Source organism: Aquarana catesbeiana, linkage group LG11 (assembly GCF_042186555.1).
Source record: "Aquarana catesbeiana isolate 2022-GZ linkage group LG11, ASM4218655v1, whole genome shotgun sequence".
Classification (NCBI taxonomy): Eukaryota; Metazoa; Chordata; class Amphibia; order Anura; family Ranidae; genus Aquarana; species Aquarana catesbeiana.
Window position 1 is genome coordinate 22781735 of NC_133334.1, and position 24017 is coordinate 22805751.

Genomic DNA, 24017 nt, shown 5'->3' on the forward strand with positions numbered 1-24017 from the left:
ACAGAGAACCATATGGTCCTTGGACTCCTAAGGCGGCCCTCTTTTTTGCCAATTTTGATTATTTCTACCATAACCTGGAGAAATTAGAAGCTTGGACGCTTGGAGAAGCTAAAAAACATTATAGAACAAGAGTTGTTGAATGTGCCTAACTGCTACTAGCTATAGCATAGTCCCCAAAAAGGTAAAGCTGGACTAGAGAAGCTATAAAAGGTCCTCAACATTACAGAAGAAGAGCAAATGAACGGGCCTAACAGCTACTAGCTTTACCACAGTCCTTGAAAAAGGTAGAGCTAAGGCTTTGTACTTGGATATTTTATATGTCAAACCAGAAGGAGTTGGTTAGCCTGGCAACCCTACTTTCTACTACAATGCCTAAGATTCACAAGCCCCTGACGAACCCTCCAGGAAGACCCATCATCAGTGGTATAGATTCCATCACTTCCCGTGTGGGTAAATATATTGATCACTACCTGCAACCACTGGTGATGGGTACTCCTTCTTTTCTTAAGGACACTAAGCATGTCTTAAATCTGTTGAGCGGAATTATTGGAAGACAACTTATACGCTGGTCACCGCCGATGTTGCATCGCTCTATATGGCGATATCTCACAGATTGGGCCATGAGGCTGTGCAACATTTTCTGTATTGGGACTCCAGTATTTCCATCACGCAATGCAACTTCATGATGGAACTACTGGACTTCTCGATGGAGCACAACTACTTTTGGTATAATGGTGTGCACTATTTACAAACAAAGGTCCAGTCAGTCTATCCACGCCTAAAATCCAGCCCTGGTGTTCTCTTCATCTGAGGTCCGATTTGGTGGCAGTCCATAACACCCTTCGGAGTCGTGTCTGGAGGCCCTGGGTTTCTTGGAGTTCTGTCGATCTGCTGATCTCGGAATCCTTGCCTTTATGACTCGTTGTTGTTCCCCTTTTTGGTTGAAGATGTACCATCCCTGATGCTTCCTATACCGGATATTGCCAGCGTATTCCATCTCTGATTAGTCGTCTTTTGGTGGTTGACGCATATGGCCCTTCTCAGGACCTCCACACTCATTGGACTTTCTCACATTCTCATTCTGTATAATTGTTTTTTGTACTATTCACTTACATATTGATATATGAGTCCACTTTTCAGTGCTACATTATTTATCTTTGGCTTTTATTGCACTGTCTTTTAAATATGGACTTTAATAGTAACTCATTCGGGAGATTTGAGCAGGCTTACAAACGGTCTGTGGGTTTTCTAATACTGAAGTCATCCAGAAGATGGCGCTATTGATCTACAAAAGAAAATAACAAGATGCTCCAAGCAGGAAAAACTCCATTCAGTATTGCAAAAAGGTCCCCGTCATTTGTAGGCCCATTTAGAAAGACGCGGGGAGTTTTAAAGGGTCGTTGGTGGAAGCTTGAGATTTTTATATTATTGTCAATAGTTTACTGATAATCTCCCTGTGGGACATCCATAAAATAGGTAGGCAACTTCTGCACATTGAAGGGCTACCACAGTCACCTTGTTCAATGGACGACACGTTTGGATCTGAAACTGACGTGTCATTGGGTCGTATCCCAACCGTGACACTACCTGCATGGAGTTTGCATGTTCAAACTGTTCAACAACCGGTTTCCCCCCACACTCCAAAGACATGCTGGTAGGTTTATCGGTTCCTGTCTAAACTGGCCCTAGTATGTGCGCATGAGTATGTGAGATAGCGGACTTTAGATTGTAATCCCTCAGGGTAGGGACTGATGTCAATGCACTATATATATATATATAGATAGATAGATAGATAGATAGATAGATAGATAGATAGATAGATAGATAGATAGATAGATAGATAGATATATTCATCTATATATATATAAAGTGCTATGTATATTCTCTGCGCTATATAAATACCTGTAATTAGTAAAAAAAAAATAATAAGTACAAAGGCCAATGCATTTCAGGGGCTTATAGCTCCCTATACAGAGCCTTGCGGTGGGCAGGAGGACAGGAAAAGCATTTTTCAACCTTACAGAGTTCTGGTGTTTTTCCAGGGAAGGGTGCTGTTAGTGCCACAGCACCCAAAGACATTTTAAACAAGAGTGTTCTTCTAAGCTTGTTGTTGAATTACGATGTCTGTGCTATCCTATGTGGATAGAATGATGGGGTACACACACCTAAATCTTTTATCCCTCAAAACAGAAGGTGTTAGTTGGGCCTGGCAACTCAACCTCGGCAGCTCTACCGCAATGCCAATACAATGGGGTGTCGGCCTCTCAAAATCAAAAGTCAAAACAAAACTGACAAAGAGCACCCGATGGTCATCTTAAGAGTCCTTGGACTCTTAAGATAACCCTCTGGTCCTCTTTTTGCCATTTTCGACTAGCTATACCATATATCTATTACTATACTACTATATACTTGTAGAAATTAGAAGCTTGCAGGCTTGGAGAAGCTATGAAACATTACAGAACAAGCAGGGCCAGGACAAGGGGTGGGCAAGAGGGACCACTGCCCTGGGCACTGTGGTATCATATGAGGTGGGGGACCACTAGGAGATTGGGGGGATGCTCAGAGTGGCGATTTAGAGGGATTTGTGTAGGAAGGGGGTGGTGGAAGATGATTTGTGGTAGGAGAGGGGTATTTGGGGGGAATTAGTGCTGGGAAAGGGATTTGAAGTGGGGGGGGGGAGAAGATGTGTGCTAGAAGGGGTGATTTTTTTTGAGGGGGGGGCATTTGAGCTGGTAGGATTTGTGCTGAATGGGGAGATTTCAGCAAGGGGCAGATTTGTACTGGGAGGAGGAGCAATTTATGCTTTGGGGATAAGCATACAGATTAGTGCTCAGTGTTTTTTGGGAGGGGGGGGGGGGTTGCTGACACATGACACTCATACATCTTGAGGGGTGGCACAGTTTGGCATGTTTGCCCTGGGCTCTACATGACCTTGTCCCACCACTGAGAACAAGAGTAGTTGAATGTGCCTAACTGCTACTAGCTATAGAATAGTCCCCGAAAAGGTAGAGATGGCCTGGAGAAGCTACGAAAGGTCTTCAAAATTACAGAAGAAGAGTAGCTGAACATGCCTAACTGCTACTAGCTATACCACAGTCCTCAAAAAGGTAGAGCTAAGGCTTTGTACTTGGAGTATTTATCTATAAAAACGCCAATACCAAGGGGCAGTGGACTCCCAAATGCAGAAGTCTAAACAAAACTCACACAGAGAACCAGATGGTCCTTGGACACCTAAGGTGGCCCTCTTTTTTGCCAATTTTGATTATTTCTACCATGACCTGGAGAAATTAGAAATTAGAAGCTTGGATGCTTGGAGAAGCTAAAAAACATTATAGAACAAGAGTTGTTGAATGTGCCTAACGGTTACTAGCTATAGCATAGTCCCCAAAAAGGTAAAGATGGACTAGAGAAGCTATAAAAGGTCCTCAACATTACAGAAGAAGAGCAAATGAACGGGCCTAACTGCTACTACCTTTACCACAGTCCTCGAAAAAGGTAGAGCTAAGGCTTTGTACTTGGATATTTTATATGTCAAACCAGAAGGAGTTGGTTAGCCTGGCAACTCTACTTTCTACTACAATGCCTAATATTCACAAGACCCTGACGAACCCTCCAGGAAGACCCATCATCAGTGGTATAGATTCCATCACTTCCCGTGTGGGTAAATATATTGATCACTACCTGCAACCACTGGTGATGGGTACTCCTTCTTTTCTTAAGGACACTAAGCATGTCTTAAACCTGTTGAGCGGAATTATTGGAAGACAACTTATACGCTGGTCACCGCCGATGTCGCATCGCTCTGTATGGCGATATCTCACAGATTGGGCCATGAGGCTGTGCGACATTTTCTCTATTGGGACTCCAGTATTTCCCTCACGCAATGCAACTTCATGATGGAACTACTGGACTTCTCGATGGAGCACAACTACTTTTGGTATAATGGTGTGCACTATTTACAAACAAAGGTCCAGTCGGTCTATCCACGCCTAAAGTCCAGCCCTGGTGTTCTTTTCATCTGAGGTCCGATTTGGTGGCGGTCCATAACACCCTTCGGAGTCGTGTCTGGAGGCCCTGGGTTTCTTGGAGTTCTGTCGATCTGCTGATCTCGGAATCCTTGCCTTTATGACTCGTTGTCACTGACATTCGAGTCCACCTGTTCCGGTAAGAGTAGATATACTTTCCCTTTTTGATTGAAGATGTACCATCCCTGATGCTTCTTATACCAGATATTGCCAGCGTATTCCATCTCTGATTAGTCATCTTTTGGTGGTTGACGCATATGGCCCTTCTCAGGACCTCCACACTCGTTGGACTTTCTCACATTCTCATTTGTGTTATTTCTGCATAACTGTTTTTTATACTATTCACTTACATATTGATATATGAGTTCACTTTTCATTGCTACATTATTTATCTTTGGCCTTTTAATGCACTGTCTATTAAATGTGGACTTCAATAGTCACTCATTCGGGAGATTTGAGCAGGCTTACAAACGGTCTGTGGGTTTTCTAAGACTGAAGTCATCCAGAAGATGGGGCTATTGATCTGCGAAAAAAAGTAACAAGATGCTCCAAGCAGGAAAAACTCCATTCATTATTGCAAAAAGGTCACCGTCATTTGTAGGTCTATTTAGAAAGACGCGGGGAGTTTTAAAGGGTCGTTGGTGGAAGCTTGAAATATTTATATTGTTGTCAATAGTTTACTGATAATCTCCCAGTGGGACATCCATAAAATAGGTAGGCAGCTTCTGCACATTGAAGGGTTACCACAGTCACCTTGTTCAATGGACGAAACGTTTGGATCTGAAATTGAAGTGTCATTGGGTCGTGTCCCAGCCGTGACACTACCTGCATGGAGTTTGCATGTTCAACCTGTTCAACAACCGGTTTCCTCCCACACTCCAAAGACATGCTGGTAGGTTTCTCGGTTCCTGTCTAAACTGGCCCTAGTATGTGTGCATGAGTATGTGAGATAGTGGAATTTATATTGTAATCCCTCAGGGTAGGGACTGATGTGAATGCACAATATATATATAGATATATATATATCTATATATATATATATATATATATATAGATATATATATAAAAAGTGCTACATAAATTCTCTGCTCTATATAAATACCTGTAATAAATAAAATAAATAATAAGTACAAAGGCCAATGCATTTCAGGGGCTTATAGCTCCCTATACAGAGCCTTGCGGTGGGCAGCAGGAGAGGAGAAGCATTTTTCAACCTTACAGAGTTCTGGTGTTTTTCCAGGGAAGGGTGCTGTTAGTGCCACAGCACCCAAAGACATTTTAAACAAAAGTGTTCTTCTAAGCTTGTTGTTGGATTATGATGTCAGTGCTATCCTTTGTGGATAGAATGATGGGGTACACACACTTAAATTTTATATCCCTCAAAACAGAAGGTGTTAGTTGGGCATGGCAACTCAACCTCGGCAGCTCTACCACAATGCCAATACAATGGGGTGTCGACCTATCAAAATCAAAAGTCTAAACAAAAATGACAAAGAGCACCCGGTGGTCATCTTAAGAGTCCTTGGACTCTTAAGACAACCCTCTGGTCCTCTTTTTGACATTTTCGACTAGCTATACCATATATATATATTACTATACTACTATGTACTTGTAGAAACGAGAAGCTTGCAGGCTTGGAGAAGCTATGAAACAATACAGTACAAGCAGGGCCAGGACAAGGGGTGGGCAAGAGGGACGACTGCCCTGGGCACTGTGGTATCATATGAGGTTGGGGGGGGGGCACCACAAGGAGATGGGGGGGTGCTCGGAGTGGTGATTTAGAGGGATTTGTGATAGGAGAGGGGGATTTTGGGGGAATTAGTGCTGGGAAGGGGATTTGAAGTTGCGGGGAGAAGATGTGTGCTAGAAGGGGTGATTTTTTTTGGGGGGGGGGCATTTGAGCCGGTAGGATTTGTGCTGAATGGGGAGATTTCAGCAGGGGGGCAGATTTGTACTGGGAGGAGGGGGTAAGCATACAGATTAGTGCTCAGTGTTTTTTTGGGAGGGGGGAATTTTTGCTGACACATGACACTCATACATCTTGCGGGGTGGCACAGTTTGGCATGTTTGCCCTGGGCTCTACATGACCTTGTCCCACCACTGAGAACAAGAGTAGTTGAATGTGCCTAACTGCTACTAGCTATATAATAGTTCCCAAAAAGGTAGAGATGGCCTGGAGAAGCTTTGAATGGTCTTCAGAATTACAGAAGAGGAGCAAATGAACGGGCCTAACTGCTACTAACTATACCACAGTCCTCGAAAAGATAGAGCTAAGGCTTTGTACTTGGAGTATTTATCTATTAAAACAGAAGGCATTGGTTGGGCCTGGCAACTCTACCTTGGCAGCTCTACTATAACGTAAATACCAAGGGGCAGTGGACTCCCAAATTCAGAAGTCTAAACAAAACTCACACAGAGAACCAGATGGTCCTTGGACTCCTAAGGCGGCCCTCTTTTTTGCCAATTTTGATTATTTCTACCATGACCTGGAGAAATTAGAAGCTTGGATGCTTGGAGAAGCTAAAAAACATTATAGAACAAGAGTTGTTGAATGTGCCTAACTGCTACTAGCTATAGCATAGTCCCCAAAAAGGTAAAGATGGACTAGAGAAGCTATAAAAGGTCCTCAACATTATAGAAGAAGAGCAAATGAACGGGCCTAACTGCTACTAGCTTTACCACAGTCCTTGAAAAAGGTAGAGCTAAGGCTTTGTACTTGGATATTTTATATGTCAAACCAGAAGGTGTTGGTTAGCCTGGCAACTCTACTTTCTACTACAATGCCTAAGATTCACAAGACCCTGACGAACCCTCCAGGAAGACCCATCATCAGTGGTATAGATTCCATCACTTCCCGTGTGGGTAAATATATTGATCACTACCTGCAACCACTGGTGATGGGTACTCCTTCTTTTCTTAAGGACACTAAGCATGTCTTAAATCTGTTGAGCGGAATTATTGGAAGACAACTTATACGCTGGTCACCGCCGATGTCGCATCGCTCTATATGGTGATATCTCACAGATTGGGCCATGAGGCTGTGCAACATTTTTTCTATCGGGACTCCAGTATTTCCATCACGCAATGCAACTTCATGATAGAACTACTGGACTTCTCGATGGAGCACACCTCTTTTGGTATAATGGTGTGCACTATTTACAAACAAAGGTCCAGTTGGTCTTTCCACGTCTAAAGTCCAGCCCCGGTGTTCTCTTCATCTGAGGTCCGATTTGGTGGCGGTCCAAAACACCCTTCGGAGTCGTGTCTGGATGCCCTGGGTTTCTTGGAGTTCTGTCGATCTGCTGATCTCGGAATCCTTGCTTTTATGACTCGTTGTCGCTGACATTCGAGTCCACCTGTTCCGGTAAGAGTAGATATACTTTCCCTTTTTGGTTGAAGATATACCATCCTTGATGCTTCTTATACTGGATATTGCCAGCGTATTCCATTTCTGATTAGTCATCTTTTGGTGGTTGACGCATATGGCCCTTCTCAGGACCTCCACACTCATTGGACTTTCTTACATTTTCATTTGTTTTATTTCTGCATAATGGTTTTTTGTACTATTCACTTACATATTGATATATGAGTTCACTTTTCAGTGCTTTATTATTTATCTTTGGCCTTTTAATTCACTGTCTTTTAAATGTGGACTTCAATAGTCACTCATTCGGGAGATTTGAGCAGGCTTACAAAAGGTCTGTGGGTTTTCTAATACTGAAGTCATCCAGAAGATGGCGCTATTGATCTACAAAAGAAAGTAACAAGATGCTCCAAGCAGGAAAAACTCCATTCATTATTGCAAAAAGGTCACCATCATTTGTAGGCCCATTTAGAAAGACACGGGGAGTTTTAAAGGGTCGTTGGTGGAAGCTTGAGATATTTATATTGTTGTTAATAGTTTACTGATAATCTCCCTGTGGAGCATCCATAAAATAGGTAGGCAGCTTCTGCACATTGAAGGGTTACCACAGTCACCTTGTTCAATGGACGAAAAGTTTGGATCTGAAATTGAAGTGTCATTGGGTCGTGTCCCAGCTGTGACACTACCTGCATGGAGTTTGCATGTTCAACCTGTTCAACAACCGGTTTCCTCCCACACTCCAAAGACATGCTGGTAGGTTTATTGGTTCCTGTCTAAACTGGCCCTAGTATGTGCGCATGAGTATGTGAGATAGCAGACTTTAGATTGTAATTCCTCAGGGTAGGGACTGATGTGAATGCACAATATATATATACATATATAAAGTGCTATGTAAATTCTCTGCGCTATATAAATACCCATAATGAATAAAATAAATATTAAGTACAAAGGCCAATGCATTTCAGGGGCTTATAGCTCCCTATACAGTGCCTTGCGGTGGGCAGGAGGACAGGAAAAGCATTTTTCAACCTTACAGAGTTCTGGTGTTTTTCCAGGGAAGGGTGCTGTTAGTGCCATAGCACCCAAAGACATTTTAAACAAAAGTGTTTTTCTAAGCTTGCTGTTGGATTATGATGTCTGTGCTATCCTATGTGGATAGAATGATGGGGTACACACACCTAAATCTTTTATCCCTCAAAACAGAAGGTGTTAGTTGGGCCTGGCAACTCAACCTCAGCAGCTCTACCACAATGCAATACAATGGGGTGTCGGCCCCTCAAAATCAAAAGTCGAAACAAAACTGAAAAAGAGCACCCGATGGTCATCTTAAGAGTCCTTGGACTCCTAAGACAACCCTCTGGTCCTTTTTTTGCCATTTTCATCTAGCTATACTATATATATATATATATATATATATTACTATATACTTGTAGAAACGAGAAGCTTGCAGGTTTGGAGAAGCTATGAAACAATTCAGTACAAGCAGGGCCAGGACAAGGGGTGGGCAAGAGGGAGACTGCCCTGGGCACTGTGGTATCATATGAGGTTGGGGGGGGGGGCACTACAAGATTGGGGGAGGGTGCTCGGAGTGGCGATTTAGAGGGATTTGTGTAGGGAGGGGTGGGGGAAGAGGATTTGTGGTAGGAGAGGGGGATTTGGGGGGAATTAGTGCTGGGAAGGGGATTTGAAGTGAGGGGGAGAAGATGTGTGCTAGAAGGGGTGATTTTTTTTGGGGGGGGGGGCATTTGAGCTGGTAGGATTTGTGCTGAATGGGGAGATCTCAGCAGGGGGCAGATTTGTACTGGGAGGAGGAGCAATTTAAGCTTTTGGGGTAAGCATACAGATTAGTGCTCAGTGTTTTTTGGGAGGGGGGTATTTTTTCTGACACATGACACTCATACATCTTGCAGGGTGGCACAGTTTGACATGTTTGCCCTGGGCTCTACATGACCTTGCCCCACCACTGAGAACAAGAGTAGTTGAATGTGCCTAACTGCTACTAGCTATAGAATAGTCCCCGAAAAGGTAGAGATGGCCTAGAGAAGCTATGAAAGGTCTTCAGAATTACAGAAGAAGAGTAGTTGAATGTGCCTAACTGCTACTAGCTATACCACAGTCCTCGAAAAGGTAGAGCTAAGGCTTTGTACTTGGAGTATTTATCTATAAAAACAGAAGGCATTGGTTGGGCCTGGCAACTCTACCTTGGCAGCTTTACCATAACGCCAATACCAAGGGGCAGTGGACTCCCAAATTCAGAAGTCTAAACAAAACTCCCACAGAGAACCAGGTGGTCCTTGGACTCCTAAGGCGGCCCTCTTTTTTGCCAATTTTGATTATTTCTTCCATGACCTTGGAGAAATTAGAAGCTTTGTCGCTTGGAGAAGCTAAAAAACATTATAGAACAAGAGTTGTTGAATGTGCCTAACTGCTACTAGCTATAGCATAGTCCCCAAAAAGGTAAAGATGGACTAGAGAAGTTATAAAAGGTCCTCGACATTACAGAAGAAGAGCAAATGAACGGGCCTAACTGCTACTAGCTTTACCACAGTCCTCGAAAAAGGTAGAGCTAAGGCTTTGTACTTGGATATTTTATATGTCAAACCAGAAGGTGTTGGTTAGCCTGGCAACTCTACTTTCTACTACAATGCCTAATATTCACAAGACCCTGATGAACCCTCCAGGAAGACCCATCATCAGTGGTATAGATTCCATCACTTCCCGTGTGGGTAAATATATTGAGCACTACCTGCAACCACTGGTATTGGGTACTTCTTCTTTTCTTAAGGACACTAAGCATGTCTTAAATCTGTTGAGCGTAATCAAGTGGAAGACAACTTATACGCTGGTCACCGCCGATGTCGCATCGCTCTATATGGCGATATCTCACAGATTGGGCCATGAGGCTGTGCGACATTTTCTCTATGGGGACTCCAGTATTTCCATCACGCAATGCAACTTCATGCTTGAACTACTGGATTTCTCGATGGAGCACAACTACTTTTGGTATAATGGTGTGCACTATTTACAAACAAAGGTCCAGTCGGTCTTTCCATGCCTAAAGTCCAGCCCCGGTGTTCTCTTCATCTGAGGTCCGATTTGGTGGCGGTCCATAACACCCTTCGGAGTTGTGTCTGGAGGCCCTGGGTTTCTTGGAGTTCTGTCGATCTGCTGATCTCGGAATCCTTGCCTTTATGACTTGTTGTCGCTGACATTCAAGTCCACCTGTTCCGGTAAGAGTAGATATACTTTCCCTTTTTGGTTGAAGATATACCATCCTTGATGCTTCTTATACTGGATATTGCCAGCATATTCCATCTCTGATTAGTCATCTTTTGGTGGTTGACGCATATGGCCCTTCTCAGGACCTCCACACTCATTGGACTTTCTTACATTTTCATTTGTTTTATTTCTGCATAATGGTTTTTTGTACTATTCACTTACATATTGATATATGAGTTCATTTTTCAGCGCTACATTATTTATCTTTGGCCTTTTAATGCACTGTCTTTTAAATGTGGACTTCAATAGTCACTCATTCGGGAGATTTGAGCAGGCTTACAAACGGTCTGTGGGTTTTCTAATACTGAAGTCATCCAGAAGATGGGGCTATTGATCTACAAAAGAAAGTAACAAGATGCTCCAAGCAGGAAAAACTCCATTCATTATTGCAAAAAAGGTCCCCATCATTTGTAGGCCCATTTAGAAAGACGCAGGGAGTTTTAAAGGGTCGTTGGTGGAAGCTTGAGATATTTATATTGTTGTCAATAGTTTACTGATAATCTCCCTGTGGGACATCCATAAAATAGGTAGGCAGCTTCTGCACATTAAAGGGTTACCACAGTCACCTTGTTCAGTGGACAAAACGTTTGGATCTGAAATTGAAGTGTCGTAGGGGCGTATCCCAGCCGTGACACTACCTGCATGGAGTTTGCATGTTCAACCTGTTCAACAACCGGTTTCCTCCCACACTCCAAAGACATGCTGGTAGGTTTCTCGGTTCCTGTCTAAACTGGCCCTAGTATGTGCGTATGAGTATATGAGATAGTGGACTTTAGATTGTAATCCCTCAGGGTAGGGACTGATGTGAATGCACAATATATATATAGATATATAGATATATCTATATATCTCTCTATCTATCTATCTATCTATCTATCTATCTATCTATCTATCTATCTATCTATCTATCTATCTATCTATCTATCTATCTAAAAAGTGCTACATAAATTCTCTGCGTTATATAAATACCAGTAATAAATAAAATAAATAATAAGTACAAAGGCCAATGCATTTCAGGGGCTTATAGCTCCCTATACAGAGCCTTGCGGTGGGCAGCAGGACAGGAGAATTATTTTTCAACCTTACAGAGTTCTGGTGTTTTTCAAGGGAAGGGTGTTGTTAGTGCCACAGCACCCAAAGACATTTTAAACAAAAGCGTTCTTCTAAGCTTGTTGTTGAATTACGATGTCTGTGCTATCCTATGTGGATAGAATGATGGGGTACACACACTTAAATCTTTTATCCCTCAAAACAGAAGGTGTTAGTTGGGCCTGGCAACTCAACCTCGGCAGCTCTACCACAATGCCAAAACAATGGGGTGTCGGCCTCTCAAAATCAAAAGTATAAACAAAACTGAAAAAGAGCACCCGATGGTCATCTTAAGAGTCCTTGGACTCTTAAGACAACCCTCTGGTCCTCTTTTTGCCATTTTCGACTAGCTATACCATATATATATATATATATATATATATATATATATATATATATATATATATATATATATATATTACTATACACTTGTAGACATCAGAAGCTTGCAGGCTTGGAGAAGCTATGAAACATTACAGAACAAGCAGGGCCAGGACAAGGGGTGGGCAAGAGGGGCGACTGCCCTTGGCACTGTGGTATCATATGAGGTTGGGGGGGCACGACAAGGAGATTGGGGGGGGTGCTCTGAGTGGCGATTTAGAGGGATTTGTGCAGGGAGGGGGTGGTGGAAGACGATTTGTAGTAGGAGAGGGGGATTTGGGGGGAATTAGTGCTGGGAAGGGGATTTGAAGTGGGGGGAGAAGATATGTGCTAGAAGGGAGGATTTTTTTTTGTGGGGGGGGGCATTTGAGCTGGTAGGATTTGTGCTGAATGGGGAGATTTCAGCAGGGGGCAGATTTGTACTGGGAGGAGGAGCAATTTATGCTTTGGGGGTAAGCATACAGATTAATGCTCAGTGTTTTTTGGGAGGGGAGGATTTTTGCTGACACATGACGCTCATACATCTTGCGGGGTGGCACAGTTTGGCATGTTTGCCCTGGGCTCTAGATGACCATGTCCCACCACTGAGAACAAGAGTAGTTGAATGTGCCTAACTGCTACTAGCTATAGAATAGTCCTCGAAAAGGTAGAGCTAAGGCTTTGTACTTGGAGTATTTATCTATAGAAACAGAAGGCGTTGGTTGGGCCTGGCAACTCTACCTTGGCAGCTTTACCATAACACCAATAGCAAGGGGCAGTGGACTCCCAAATTCAAAAGTCTAAACAAAACTCACACAGAGAACCAGATGGTCCTTGGACTCCTAAGGCAGCCCTCTTTTTTGACAATTTTGATTATTTCTACCATGACCTGGAGAAATTAGAAGCTTGGATGCTTGGAGAAGCTAAAAAACATTATAGAACAAGAGTTGTTGAATGTGCCTAACTGCTACTAGCTATAGCATAGTCCCCAAAAAGGTAAAGATGGACTAGAGAAGCTATAAAAGGTCCTCAACATTACAGAAGAAGAGCAAATGAATGGGCCTAACAGCTACTAGCTTTACCACAGTCCTCGAAAAAGGTAGAGAGCTAAGGCTTTGTACTTGGATATTTTATATGTCAAACCAGAAGGTGTTGGTTAGCCTGGCAACTCTACTTTCTACCACAATGCCAATACCAAGGGGTAGTAGCTTCCTAAATTCAGAAGTCCAAACAAAAGAGCACTAGATGGTCATCTTAAGTACTTGGACTCTTGCAACAACCTCTTAAGACAACCGTCTGCCTCTGGTTTCGCCAATTTCTACTAGCTATACCAGTGATGGCAAACCTTGACACCCCATATGTTTTGGAACTACATTTTCCATGATGCTCAACTACACTGCAAAGTGCATGAGCATCATGGGAAATGTAGTTCCAAAACATCTGGGGTGCCAAGGTTCGCCATCACTGAGCTATAGCATAACCTGAAGAAATTAGAAGCTTAGAGAAGGCAGCTCGGCAGCTCTACCACAATGCCAATACCAAAGGGCAGTGGCCTCCCAAATTCAGAAGTCTAAACAAAACTGACAAAAAGCACCAGATGGTCATCTTGAGAGTCCTCTAACTCTTAAGGTGTCAGTATGGCCCTCTTTTTGCCAATTTCGACTAGCTATACCATGACCTGGAGAAATTTGATTCTTGGAGGCTTGGAGAAGCTACAAAAAATTACACAACAATAGTAGCTGAATGTACCTAACTGCTACTAGCTATACTATAGGCCCTGAAAAGGTAGAGATGAGGAGCTGGGCTTGGATCTCTTATCCTTAAAAAAACAGAAGGTGTTGGTTGGGCTTGGCAACTCTACCTGAGCACCTCTACCACAATGCCGATCCCAACAGATATATGACTGTTGTTTGCTCATGACTTTAGATTGACTTATGTAGAGCATAACAGGGCAGATCTCGGGTACATTCCTAACAAATGTATATGCATGTGTTCAATTTTTGCTTTCTGAATACCATAGTGTATCTATTTGAAGTATTTTCCATTTGTTGACTTATTTGTGATCTATAGTCCTACAGTGACTATTTGGGGAAGTCTGTATAGTTTTAGTTCCCTGTGATTTCTTGTTGCTCAGGTTTTGATACAGATGTATTTAAGGTGCACAAAACGTTTGGCCTTATAGAGTATCTACTGTATATTGCTCACCATCAATAGCTTTAGATGGGTGCCCTGAGTCTTTCTGGGTCTCAGAGGATCTTTCCTTTTTCCGTGATGAGAGTCTCCTGCGACGAATCCTGCCGAGATTCTCCTCTGGGGCACACTCCTTGTCTGAGCTGGAAGATGGTATATAGAGGTATTAGATACTGTTTAACCACAGGTAGACACTAAGCACCATAATTTATTCAGGGGACCGGGGACTTTACTGATTATTTCATTTATGCTAAAAAAAATGCTCTAGTTAAAAAAAAAAAACCTTCCCAACTAACTATATACATATCAAGAAGCGGCTTTCTGATTTTGTACATTTGCTAAAATTCTGCAAAAGAATGCTCAATGGGAGGCTATTATCACTATAATCATAGTGCACATAAAGGGGGGGTTTTGTGACCTGTCCATACCAGCATTATGAACGCTGACATGTCTCCATCCCAATTAGTGATACCAAAAAGAGAGAAGAGAAAGCGGGACTTTAATGAGACGTGTCAACGCATAATTATTAATAAATTGGCCAGGCACATATAGAATTGGCCTGTATCCAATATGAGTATAATCCGGACATAAATATTCTATAACCAGGGAAACACTGGGCGTAATCACAAAGGATTTACAGCAATATTCGTATAAAACATCGTTTAATACTTCATTAGACATAAAGAGAATTGTTAAAAGTCAATCAATCAAGGGTATGGTGGATACAAAGCGTATACAGTTACAGTACAGGTAGTTGTTAGATTGTAGGCATCCTTAAGTTGTTAACTCAACGCGTTTCTTGGCTTACAACCAATCATCAGGAGTTCAGATGCATAATAACTAGAAAATAATAAAGCAGCCATTAATCTAATGATTGACATAAGCATATCGAGAAAGCAAAAACTACAATAATACTCACAAGTAAAATGGATAGATGATAAAATGAGAAGGTGGTCCGGCCTGTAAAGTCTCACCCGGGGTTGAGGCAAGGACCAGCCCTCCAGAGGTAACCCCCAAAGGGGGGAGGAGACTGCCATCAAAACCAGGACACCCCACACAGTATGGCCCAACGAGAAGGGGGAACCTGGCAAGCGCATGTGAAGTGCTATGGGGGGAGAAAAAGAATGTGAGTAGAAGTGAGAATGAAGTGAGAAAACCATCCATGAATGGACAGATGAAAGTGACAGGGGGGTATAGCAAAAAACGTGGAGCACAAGAGGGAAGTGGATGAATGATGAATAGTGAGGGGAATATGAGTATTAAGAATGTGAAAGCATGGATGGCTATGAGCAGTGAGGGAGATTACCTGTGATGTGCGAGTGTAGCGTGTGCCGGTCATCCCTATACACGCCGGGACAGCATGTGGAGTGGGCTAGTCAGAGGCCGCCGCCATATACCCCAGGCAGGGGGCGTGTCCCCGCCAGCGTCATGAGGGGACGTCAGTACGGCACACAAGGAGGAGGGAAGGTCCACTCCCGATCATGTGATCTGGGCGGAGTGCCCTCCCCCTGTTGCCATGACTCCCAAGGAGTGGAACAGAAACGCCCGCAGTGCGGCATCGTGAGACGCCGCACCAAAGGCGCAATCCCATGACGCTGATGCGTCGAGGTCAGGGTCCGCCCCCACCGTGGTGTAGGGCGGGTGAGGGGCCGCAAACTGGGCACATCACAACCCCGGGGATGAGACACAACCAGACCAGAGACCAACCTCCCAGTACCTATATTACAGTGAGTGGTAAAAAACACACATAATGGGGTAGTACAAGTAAAGGAGTGGAAAAGTATGCACTGAATTAAATCAGAATCAAAGTTGCATATAATGGTCAGCAAATGTTTAGCTGATGAAAAGAAAAAAACAAGAAAAAGAAGCCGAAAGCTATAATAAATTAGACAAAATAAATAACAAAGATGATACAGTGAGTTCTGGAATATGGTTGGTCAGGTCACGGAAATGGGTGTTTTCATCCACTTCCCTCTTGTGCTCCACGTTTTTTGCTATACCCCCCTGTCACTTTCATCTGTCCATTCATGGATGGTTTTCTCACTTCATTCTCACTTCTACTCACATTCTTTTTCTCCCCCCATAGCACTTCACATGCGCTTGCCAGGTTCCCCCTTCTCGTTGGGCCATACTGTGTGGGGTGTCCTGGTTTTGATGGCAGTCTCCTCCCCCCTTTGGGGGTTACCTCTGGAGGGCTGGTCCTTGCCTCAACCCCGGGTGAGACTTTACAGGCCGGACCACCTTCTCATTTTATCATCTATCCATTTTACTTGTGAGTATTATTGTAGTTTTTGCTTTCTCGATATGCTTATGTCAATCATTAGATTAATGGCTGCTTTATTATTTTCTAGTTATTATGCATCTGAACTCCTGATGATTGGTTGTAAGCCAAGAAACGCGAGTTAACAACTTAAGGATGCCTACAATCTAACAACTACCTGTACTGTAACTGTATACGCTTTGTATCCACCATACCCTTGATTGATTGACTTTTAACAATTCTCTTTATGTCTAATGAAGTATTAAACGATGTTTTATACGAATATTGCTGTAAATCCTTTGTGATTACGCCCAGTGTTTCCCTGGTTATAGAATATTTATGTCCGGATTATACTCATATTGGATACAGGCCAATTCTATATGTGCCTGGCCAATTTATTAATAATTATGCGTTGACACGTCTCATTAAAGTCCCGCTTTCTCTTCTCTCTTTTTGGTAACTATAATCATAGTATCAATCACAGTGCTGTAACAATGTAGAACCTCTGGCATCCCTTTAGAGCAGTTCTTCTCAACCAGGGTTTCATAGAACCCTAGGGTTCACCAGAGGTTGCTAGGGGTTCCTTGAGCTGTGGCTGACTGAGCTCTCCTTCAATGGTGTCTGCATAGTTCTGAGTCCAGTGCCAATTGACTGGGCCAGTGGCATGACATCAATGATTCTTTTAGCTGTTTGTAAGGAGCATTCTTCCCTCTGGCCACCAATTTAAAGGGCATTCTTCTCAATGACCACCAATGTAAGGGGCATTCTTCCCACTGGCCACCAATGTAAGGGTCATTCTTTCCACTGACCACCAAATGTAAGGAAGATTCTTGCCACTGACCACCAATGTAAGGATCAATCTTCTCACTGACCACCAATGTAAGGGGCATTCTTCTCACTGATCACCAATGTAAGGAACATTCTTCTCAGTGACCACCAATGTAAGGAACATTCTTCTCAATGACCACCAATGTAAGGAACATTCTTCTCACTGATCACCAATGTAAGGAACATTCTTCCCACTGATCACCAATGTAAGGAACATTCTTCTCACTGATCACCAATGTAAGGAACATTCTTCTCACTGATCACCAATGTAAGGAACATTCTTCCCACTGATCACCAATGTAAGGAACATTCTTCTCACTGACCACCAATATAAGGAACATTCTTCCCACTGACCACCAATGTAAGGGGCATTCTTCCCACTGACCACCAATGTAAGGGCCATTTTTTTTCATTGACCCCCAATGAATTGGTTTTAGAAAGGTTCCCCGATATCCGGCATTTTTTTAAGGGTTCCTCTGTGACAAAAAGGTTGAAAAAAGCTGCTTCATCAAGAGTAAAACTCCCAGTACAGTAGACACATGACCCTTTCTGGGGATGTCCTGTACAGACTTCTGGAGAAAGACCTAGGGAGATGATTTTTGGAAAATTCTCTGTAACAGTGAAATCCGATCACCTGCTCTCATCGCTTAGCACCATAACACGGACAGCCGTCAGGTTATTCTCCGCTGCCTCTTCCCCGGGACCGATCCTGACAGCCTTCCACTCCGTGGAGACGGACGAGTTCCTCCTTTTAAAAATGCTGAACGCAGAGTCACTTCTGGACTTCTTGGGGGAGGTTGGCTCATCTGTTGACCCAAACATATATATATATTTTTTAATCTTTTAAAAATGTTTTTTGAGATTCATTTTTTTTTTTTTTTGTATTTACAGTTGGCTTTTAAAGGGGGTCACTCCAACCAAATGCTATTAGGTAAGTAGAGTTCCTTTGCTTGGCTAACCTATAGGCGCCTTTTCAGCAGTGAGAGGTTTCGGGTTCCCAACTCCACCCCCAAAGCACAACCAATATAAGACCTGATTACCTGGTAAAGGGTTCATATATCTGTCCATCCACTCCTCAGATTTACACAACTCTGTCATACAGCTCAGCCCTGTCTGGGAGGGGAGGAGACCTGATTTTATTCTGTCGCAGTTCAGTGACACTTATAGGTCTCCCTCCCCCCCAGCCTGTGAATGAAAAGATGGGATTTCCACACTAGTTTGTACACTCCATAAAAGATTTTGCTCTGCAGCAAAAACCAACATGTTTTGGGGCTCAAAAACCCCACCCCTTTATCAGGGACCACAGGCTGTCTACTTCCAAGCAACTACTTGGTCTGTATACACCTACTTGGGTCCCAACTTACATTCCAGGTTGGTATCCATCACCCAATGGTTACCATTCTACCACCCCTGATGAAGGAGAAGTGTCGATCCCCTGAAACGCGTTGAATAAAATCTATAATGGACTCTACAAACTAGCTCCCATCTATTCAAATTTTTAGCAAAATCCTCCGAGGGTCCATCAGGACGCCATGTTTGTTGGTGTGCAGCCTCTAGGACCACATACCACATATAATGTCCCAACAAAAACCACCACAAGGTTCAGGGCCCCTATACCATAAAAAGACCAGCCTGCGAATGGTCAGTGAGAGAGAGGCAGCAGACTGGTGAGCTCATCTCTATGTCATTCTGCTCTCTCCTCCAATAAGTATGCTTCCTGGACTGCAACACAACTGATTGGTTGCTTGTGCTGCTTCCCCCTCCCTGAGTCTGAGCTCTGCTGTACAGGGGCTACAAGAGGCCGATACCAAGTCAAATTCAGGTATGTACTGCTCTAATTTACAAAATACATTTACAGTGGCTGTAAACCCTTACATCAGGTGATACACAGAGATGAAACAAATCCTCCTGCAGGAGTTGTACCTCTTTATCTGCAGCCCTCTCTCCTTTACCGCCTTCTAAAGCACACATTTTACACAGCATTTCTGAGTTCTGGAAGACAGGGGGCGGGGATCTGATGTCACACACTGCACAGCATAGAGCAAGGAGCTGAGTGTAATCTGAGACCTGAGTGTAGGAAATGGATGCACCTCCCTCTTCACAGTCTCATAGGGAAACATGCAAAGCTGAGGCTGTCAATTGCCTGCTGTGTGCTGGATGTGGGGGGGGGGGGGATCTCTTGGTGTTGGCATTACCGGGACAGGTCCATCCAGCACCCAGTACAAGAATGCAGAACTGCGTCCCCGTCCAAATACATGCCGAAAAATGGGTGTACAACCTTGTGCCATTCCTCGCCCCCTTGCTTTGCCTGTCCATGGTTGGCATGGAGTGTGCACTGCCCACGCATGGCCAATCACTAGCTTTCTGGTGGCACATGCTCAGTGTGTTTTTGTGTCAGTCATAGGCAGACAGTGTGGAGAGTGGGTACGTTTGGAGTGACAGCAACAGCTGTCAGAGCAGACGCACAACTGCGGTCCACTGGTTGGTAGCTTGCATGTGTGCCCTCCCCTACTGCTGCGCCCTGGGCGGCTGACCCTCCTGCCCACCCCTTGTCCCTGCCCTAGGTGTTGGCATAAACTTTCAGAAGTGACTCATGCAGATGGCAGAGGAATGAGAAAAGGACACAGAAATCGAAGTGCTTTGGATTGAGGCACATACACACTATAGAAGGATATTCTTTCTTCATTTTTCATTTCAGAGTTTTTTAAAATCACTTTAATGTATTAATAATTACAGCTCTGCGTTTATTTTGTATCTACCAAAAAAACGTTAAAAAATGACTTTTGAAATGACATGAAATCAACATAAAAAAAGATTTAATGAGATTTCAGCCTTTGGGTTTCCAATATTTTACATCTTAGAAGCCCTGGATAATCCTCAGCTTGAAATGTTCCTTTAAACGATGAATTACCGGTAAGTTATAATAATGCACAGAACACGGTCTCCTCTCGAGTGTCGGGATGAGTCCTGGTAATATAATATTTTAATAAGACCTTGTTAAATCATCACAGCGCCGGAGTCCAGGAACCCTTAACACGGACTCCCTCCAAGATTTTGCAGCATTCATAATTGGCTATTCCTGTCTGGTGATAATCCGGCCGCGTTCTATAGAGATTTCTTCAATTATATCCTCTGTGTGTTTGCCCGGACATGTCCTACTTCCCCAGAATGTCTGCACTAAACGGAGAACCCATCCCAACCTCAGCAGGTGTCATCAGGTAGAATCACAGGCCGGCATCTTTTATCTCTATAGGTCTCGAGCCACGGTATCTATGTTCCCAACTCCGCCTTCCTGCCTCAGCCGTTGTGAGGGAGTCTGGTTCACTACTTGTTCAAACAAGAGGTTGAAGGCGGTAAAACCTGGTGTTCAAGCCAGACTTTAACTGCACCCCCCCAATCACCTCTCCTTTGGCAGCTGGGGGTATACCAATGCCGCTGCCATGTCAAGAATTATACCCCCTGCTGCTTTCAGTGGGTGCTGCTCCCACCAAGAGTGACATATTCAGAGTGAATGAGACCACTCTGCAAGCGCCCCGCAACCGCGTGCAATGCAATGCACGTGGTTGGGACATGCTAGTGCAGGGTTCATGGGCTAAAGCAGGTGGTAAAGAGGCGATAGTTCATTTTGAACTTTCCTCCTGCTAATTTGGGGTCATGTCCCCGTTTTCTTGATCTGAGTATCATATTGAAATTCCTTCCCTCTTGAACCTCATTCACACCTTTCATTCATTTAAAGGTTTCAGTTATGTCTCCCCCTTTCCCTTCCTTCCCGTAGACTGTACATATTGAGTTCCAGAAGTCTCTCCTGATATGTTTCGTCCCTCAGACCTTTTACCATTTTTGTTGCCCGTCTCTGGGATTGTTCTATCTCATCAATATCTTTTTGTAAGCGAGATCTCCAGAACTGGATACAGTATTCTAAATGAGGTCTAACTAAAGGTCCATATTGAGGAATTAGGACCTCCTTCGTCCTGCTGGTGATCCCTCTAGTGATATAAATATCTATATAGAGGAATTGGGACCTCCTTCCTCCTGCTGGTGACCCCTCTAGTGATATAAAGATCTATAAAGAGGAATCAGGACCTCCTTCCTCTTTCTGGTGATCCCTCTAGTGATATAAAGATCTATATAGAGGAATCGGGACCTCCTTCCTCCTGCTGGTGATCCCTCTAGTGATATAAAGATCTATATAGGGGAATCAGGACCTCCTTCCTCCTGCTGGTGACCTCTCTAGTGATATAAAGATCTATATAGGGGAATCAGGACCTCCTTCCTCCTGCTGGTGACCTTGCAAATGATATAAAGATCTATATATAGGAATCAGGACCTCCTTCCTTCTGCTGGTGATCCCTCTAATGATAAAAATAACTAGGTGACCCCTCTAGTGATATAAAAATTTATAAAGGGGAATCAGGACCTCCTCCTGGTGATCCCTCTAGTGATATGAAGATCTATATAGAGGAATCAGGACCTCCTTCCTCCTGCTGGTGATCCCTCTAGTGATATAAAGATCTATATAGGGGAATCAGGACCTCCTTCCTCCTGCTGGTGATCCCTCTAGTGATATAAAGATCTATAAAGAGGAATGAGGACCTCCTTCCCCCTGCTGTTGCCCCCTCTAGTGATATAAAGATCTATAAAGAGGAATTAGGACCTCCTTCCTCCAGCTGGTGATCCCTCTAGTGATATAAAGATCCATAAAGAGGAATCAGGACCTCCTTCCTCCTGCTGGTGTCCCCTCTATTGATATAAAGATCTATATAGAGGAATCAGGACCTCCTTCTCCCTGCTGGTGACCACTCTAGTGATATAAAGATCTATATAGAGGAATCAGGACCTCCTTCCTCCTTCTGGTGATCCCTCTAGTGATATAAAGATCTATATAGAGGAATCGGGACCTCCTTCCTCCTGCTGGTGATCCCTCTAGTGATGTAAAGATCTATAAAGAGGAATCAGGACCTCCTTCCTCCTTCTGGTGACCCCTCTAGTGATATAAAGATCTATATAGAGGAATTGGGACCTCCTTCCTCCTGCTGGTGATCCCTCTAGTGACATAAAGATCTATATAGAGGAATCGGGGCCTCCTTCTCCCTGCTGGTGACCCCTCTAGTGAGATAAAGATCTATATAGAGGAATCAGGACCTCCTTCCTCTTGCTGGTGATCCCTCTAGTGATAATTAACAATCTCTATAGTGGAATCAAGACCATAATGTCTAATGATAAGGTTTTCCTTGCGGAGGTCCACAAGTGAATGTGGACATATTTCCTCGAAGTAGAGATATGGAAGAAACGAGGGGTGGGGATTTTTTAAGGTGCCAGATAATGTTACATGTATTCGGTAAAAACACATATATTTTATTTTTGTTTTAGATGGTAGAACAAAAAATACACATAAAAACAATGGATACAGGCATGTACAGATATTGATGGTAAAGTATTTAAACAAGACAACCAGACTACGCCCGACATGTTTCACCCATGGTTCGAGCTTCTTCAGGGGGGGCTGTCTTTATGGAGGTACAGGCCTGTGTCTCCGATCCCAAGACAAAGCAACAGTCCTGATCTATCCCAAAGTGGTGGGGGCAGCAGTCCCATCACAGTCTAACCCTCAACCAACTCTAAAAGAGCTCAGACCCAAGGGACTTGGTAGAACCACCTCACTGAGTAAAGGGTAATCTTAAACCAAACAGAGGCACTTCTTGTCCCTGGGGGGGCTCTGTTTGGTTTAAGGTTACCCTTTACTCAGTGAGATGATTCTACCAAGTCCCTTGGGTCTGAGCTGTTTTAGAGTCAATAGTCTGGTCTCCATATTCCCTCTGTGATCCCCGCTAGCCTGCGGTCTTGACCTACCTAGTTGGTTGAGGGTTAGACTGTGACGGGACTGCTGCCCTCACCACTTGGGATAGATCAGGACTGTTGCGTTGTCTTGGGATCGGAGACACAGGCCTGTACCTCCGTAAAGACAGCCCCCCCCGAAGGAGCCCGAACCATGGGCGAAACATGTCGGGGGTAGTCTGGTTGTCTTGTTTAAATACTTTACCATCAATATCTGTACATGCCTGTATCCATTGTTTTTATGTGTATTTTTTGTTTTACCATCTAAAACAAAAATAAAATATATGTGTTTTTACTGAATACATGTGACATTATCTGGAACCTTAAAAAATCCCCACCCCTCGTTTCTTCCATATCTCTACATTGAATTGGGGATTGGTGCCTATTGCTAGCTGTGCTATCCACGACTAATTATATTTCCTCGAAGGTATTTTCCAGATGTTAAACATAAGAATCCACAGTCTAAACAGGTTTGGTCCAACAGCTTCTTTCCAACCCAAAGGATAAACGGCTGCTACGGAACACACTGTTTTGATTACAAAGTGGGCGTTGAGGGTAACTGACAATAAAACAAATGGGAGTTTATCAGAAGTATCACTTAGAACCACTTTGAGATTACGCCCTAAAGATTCTGGCAATTTCTCATCTGAGTTCAGCAGTAAGAGGGCTGGCAGGGACCTGAGCCAGGAGACGGATTAAAATAGATTACTTTTTTTTTTTTATTGTGGCTTATTTTTCCTTACAAGGGCACAGATTGTTGTGTGTTAGCAATACGTCTCTGTGTATA

At 43.5% G+C, this 24017-nt stretch overlaps 1 protein-coding gene across 5 annotated transcripts in view; it reads right to left on the reverse strand.

The window, feature by feature from the left end:
- The window catches only part of MICAL2 (microtubule associated monooxygenase, calponin and LIM domain containing 2), a 320593-nt gene that overhangs the window by 61978 nt on the left and 234598 nt on the right, over window positions 1-24017 (reverse strand). For all 5 annotated transcript variants that reach the window (XM_073604070.1, XM_073604065.1, XM_073604063.1 and 2 more), the window contains 2 exons: window positions 18030-18201; window positions 14323-14450 (listed from right to left, as the gene is read on the reverse strand). In XM_073604070.1, the coding sequence (XP_073460171.1) occupies window positions 14323-14450; window positions 18030-18201 (300 nt within the window). The remainder of the gene's footprint in view (window positions 1-14322; window positions 14451-18029; window positions 18202-24017) is intronic.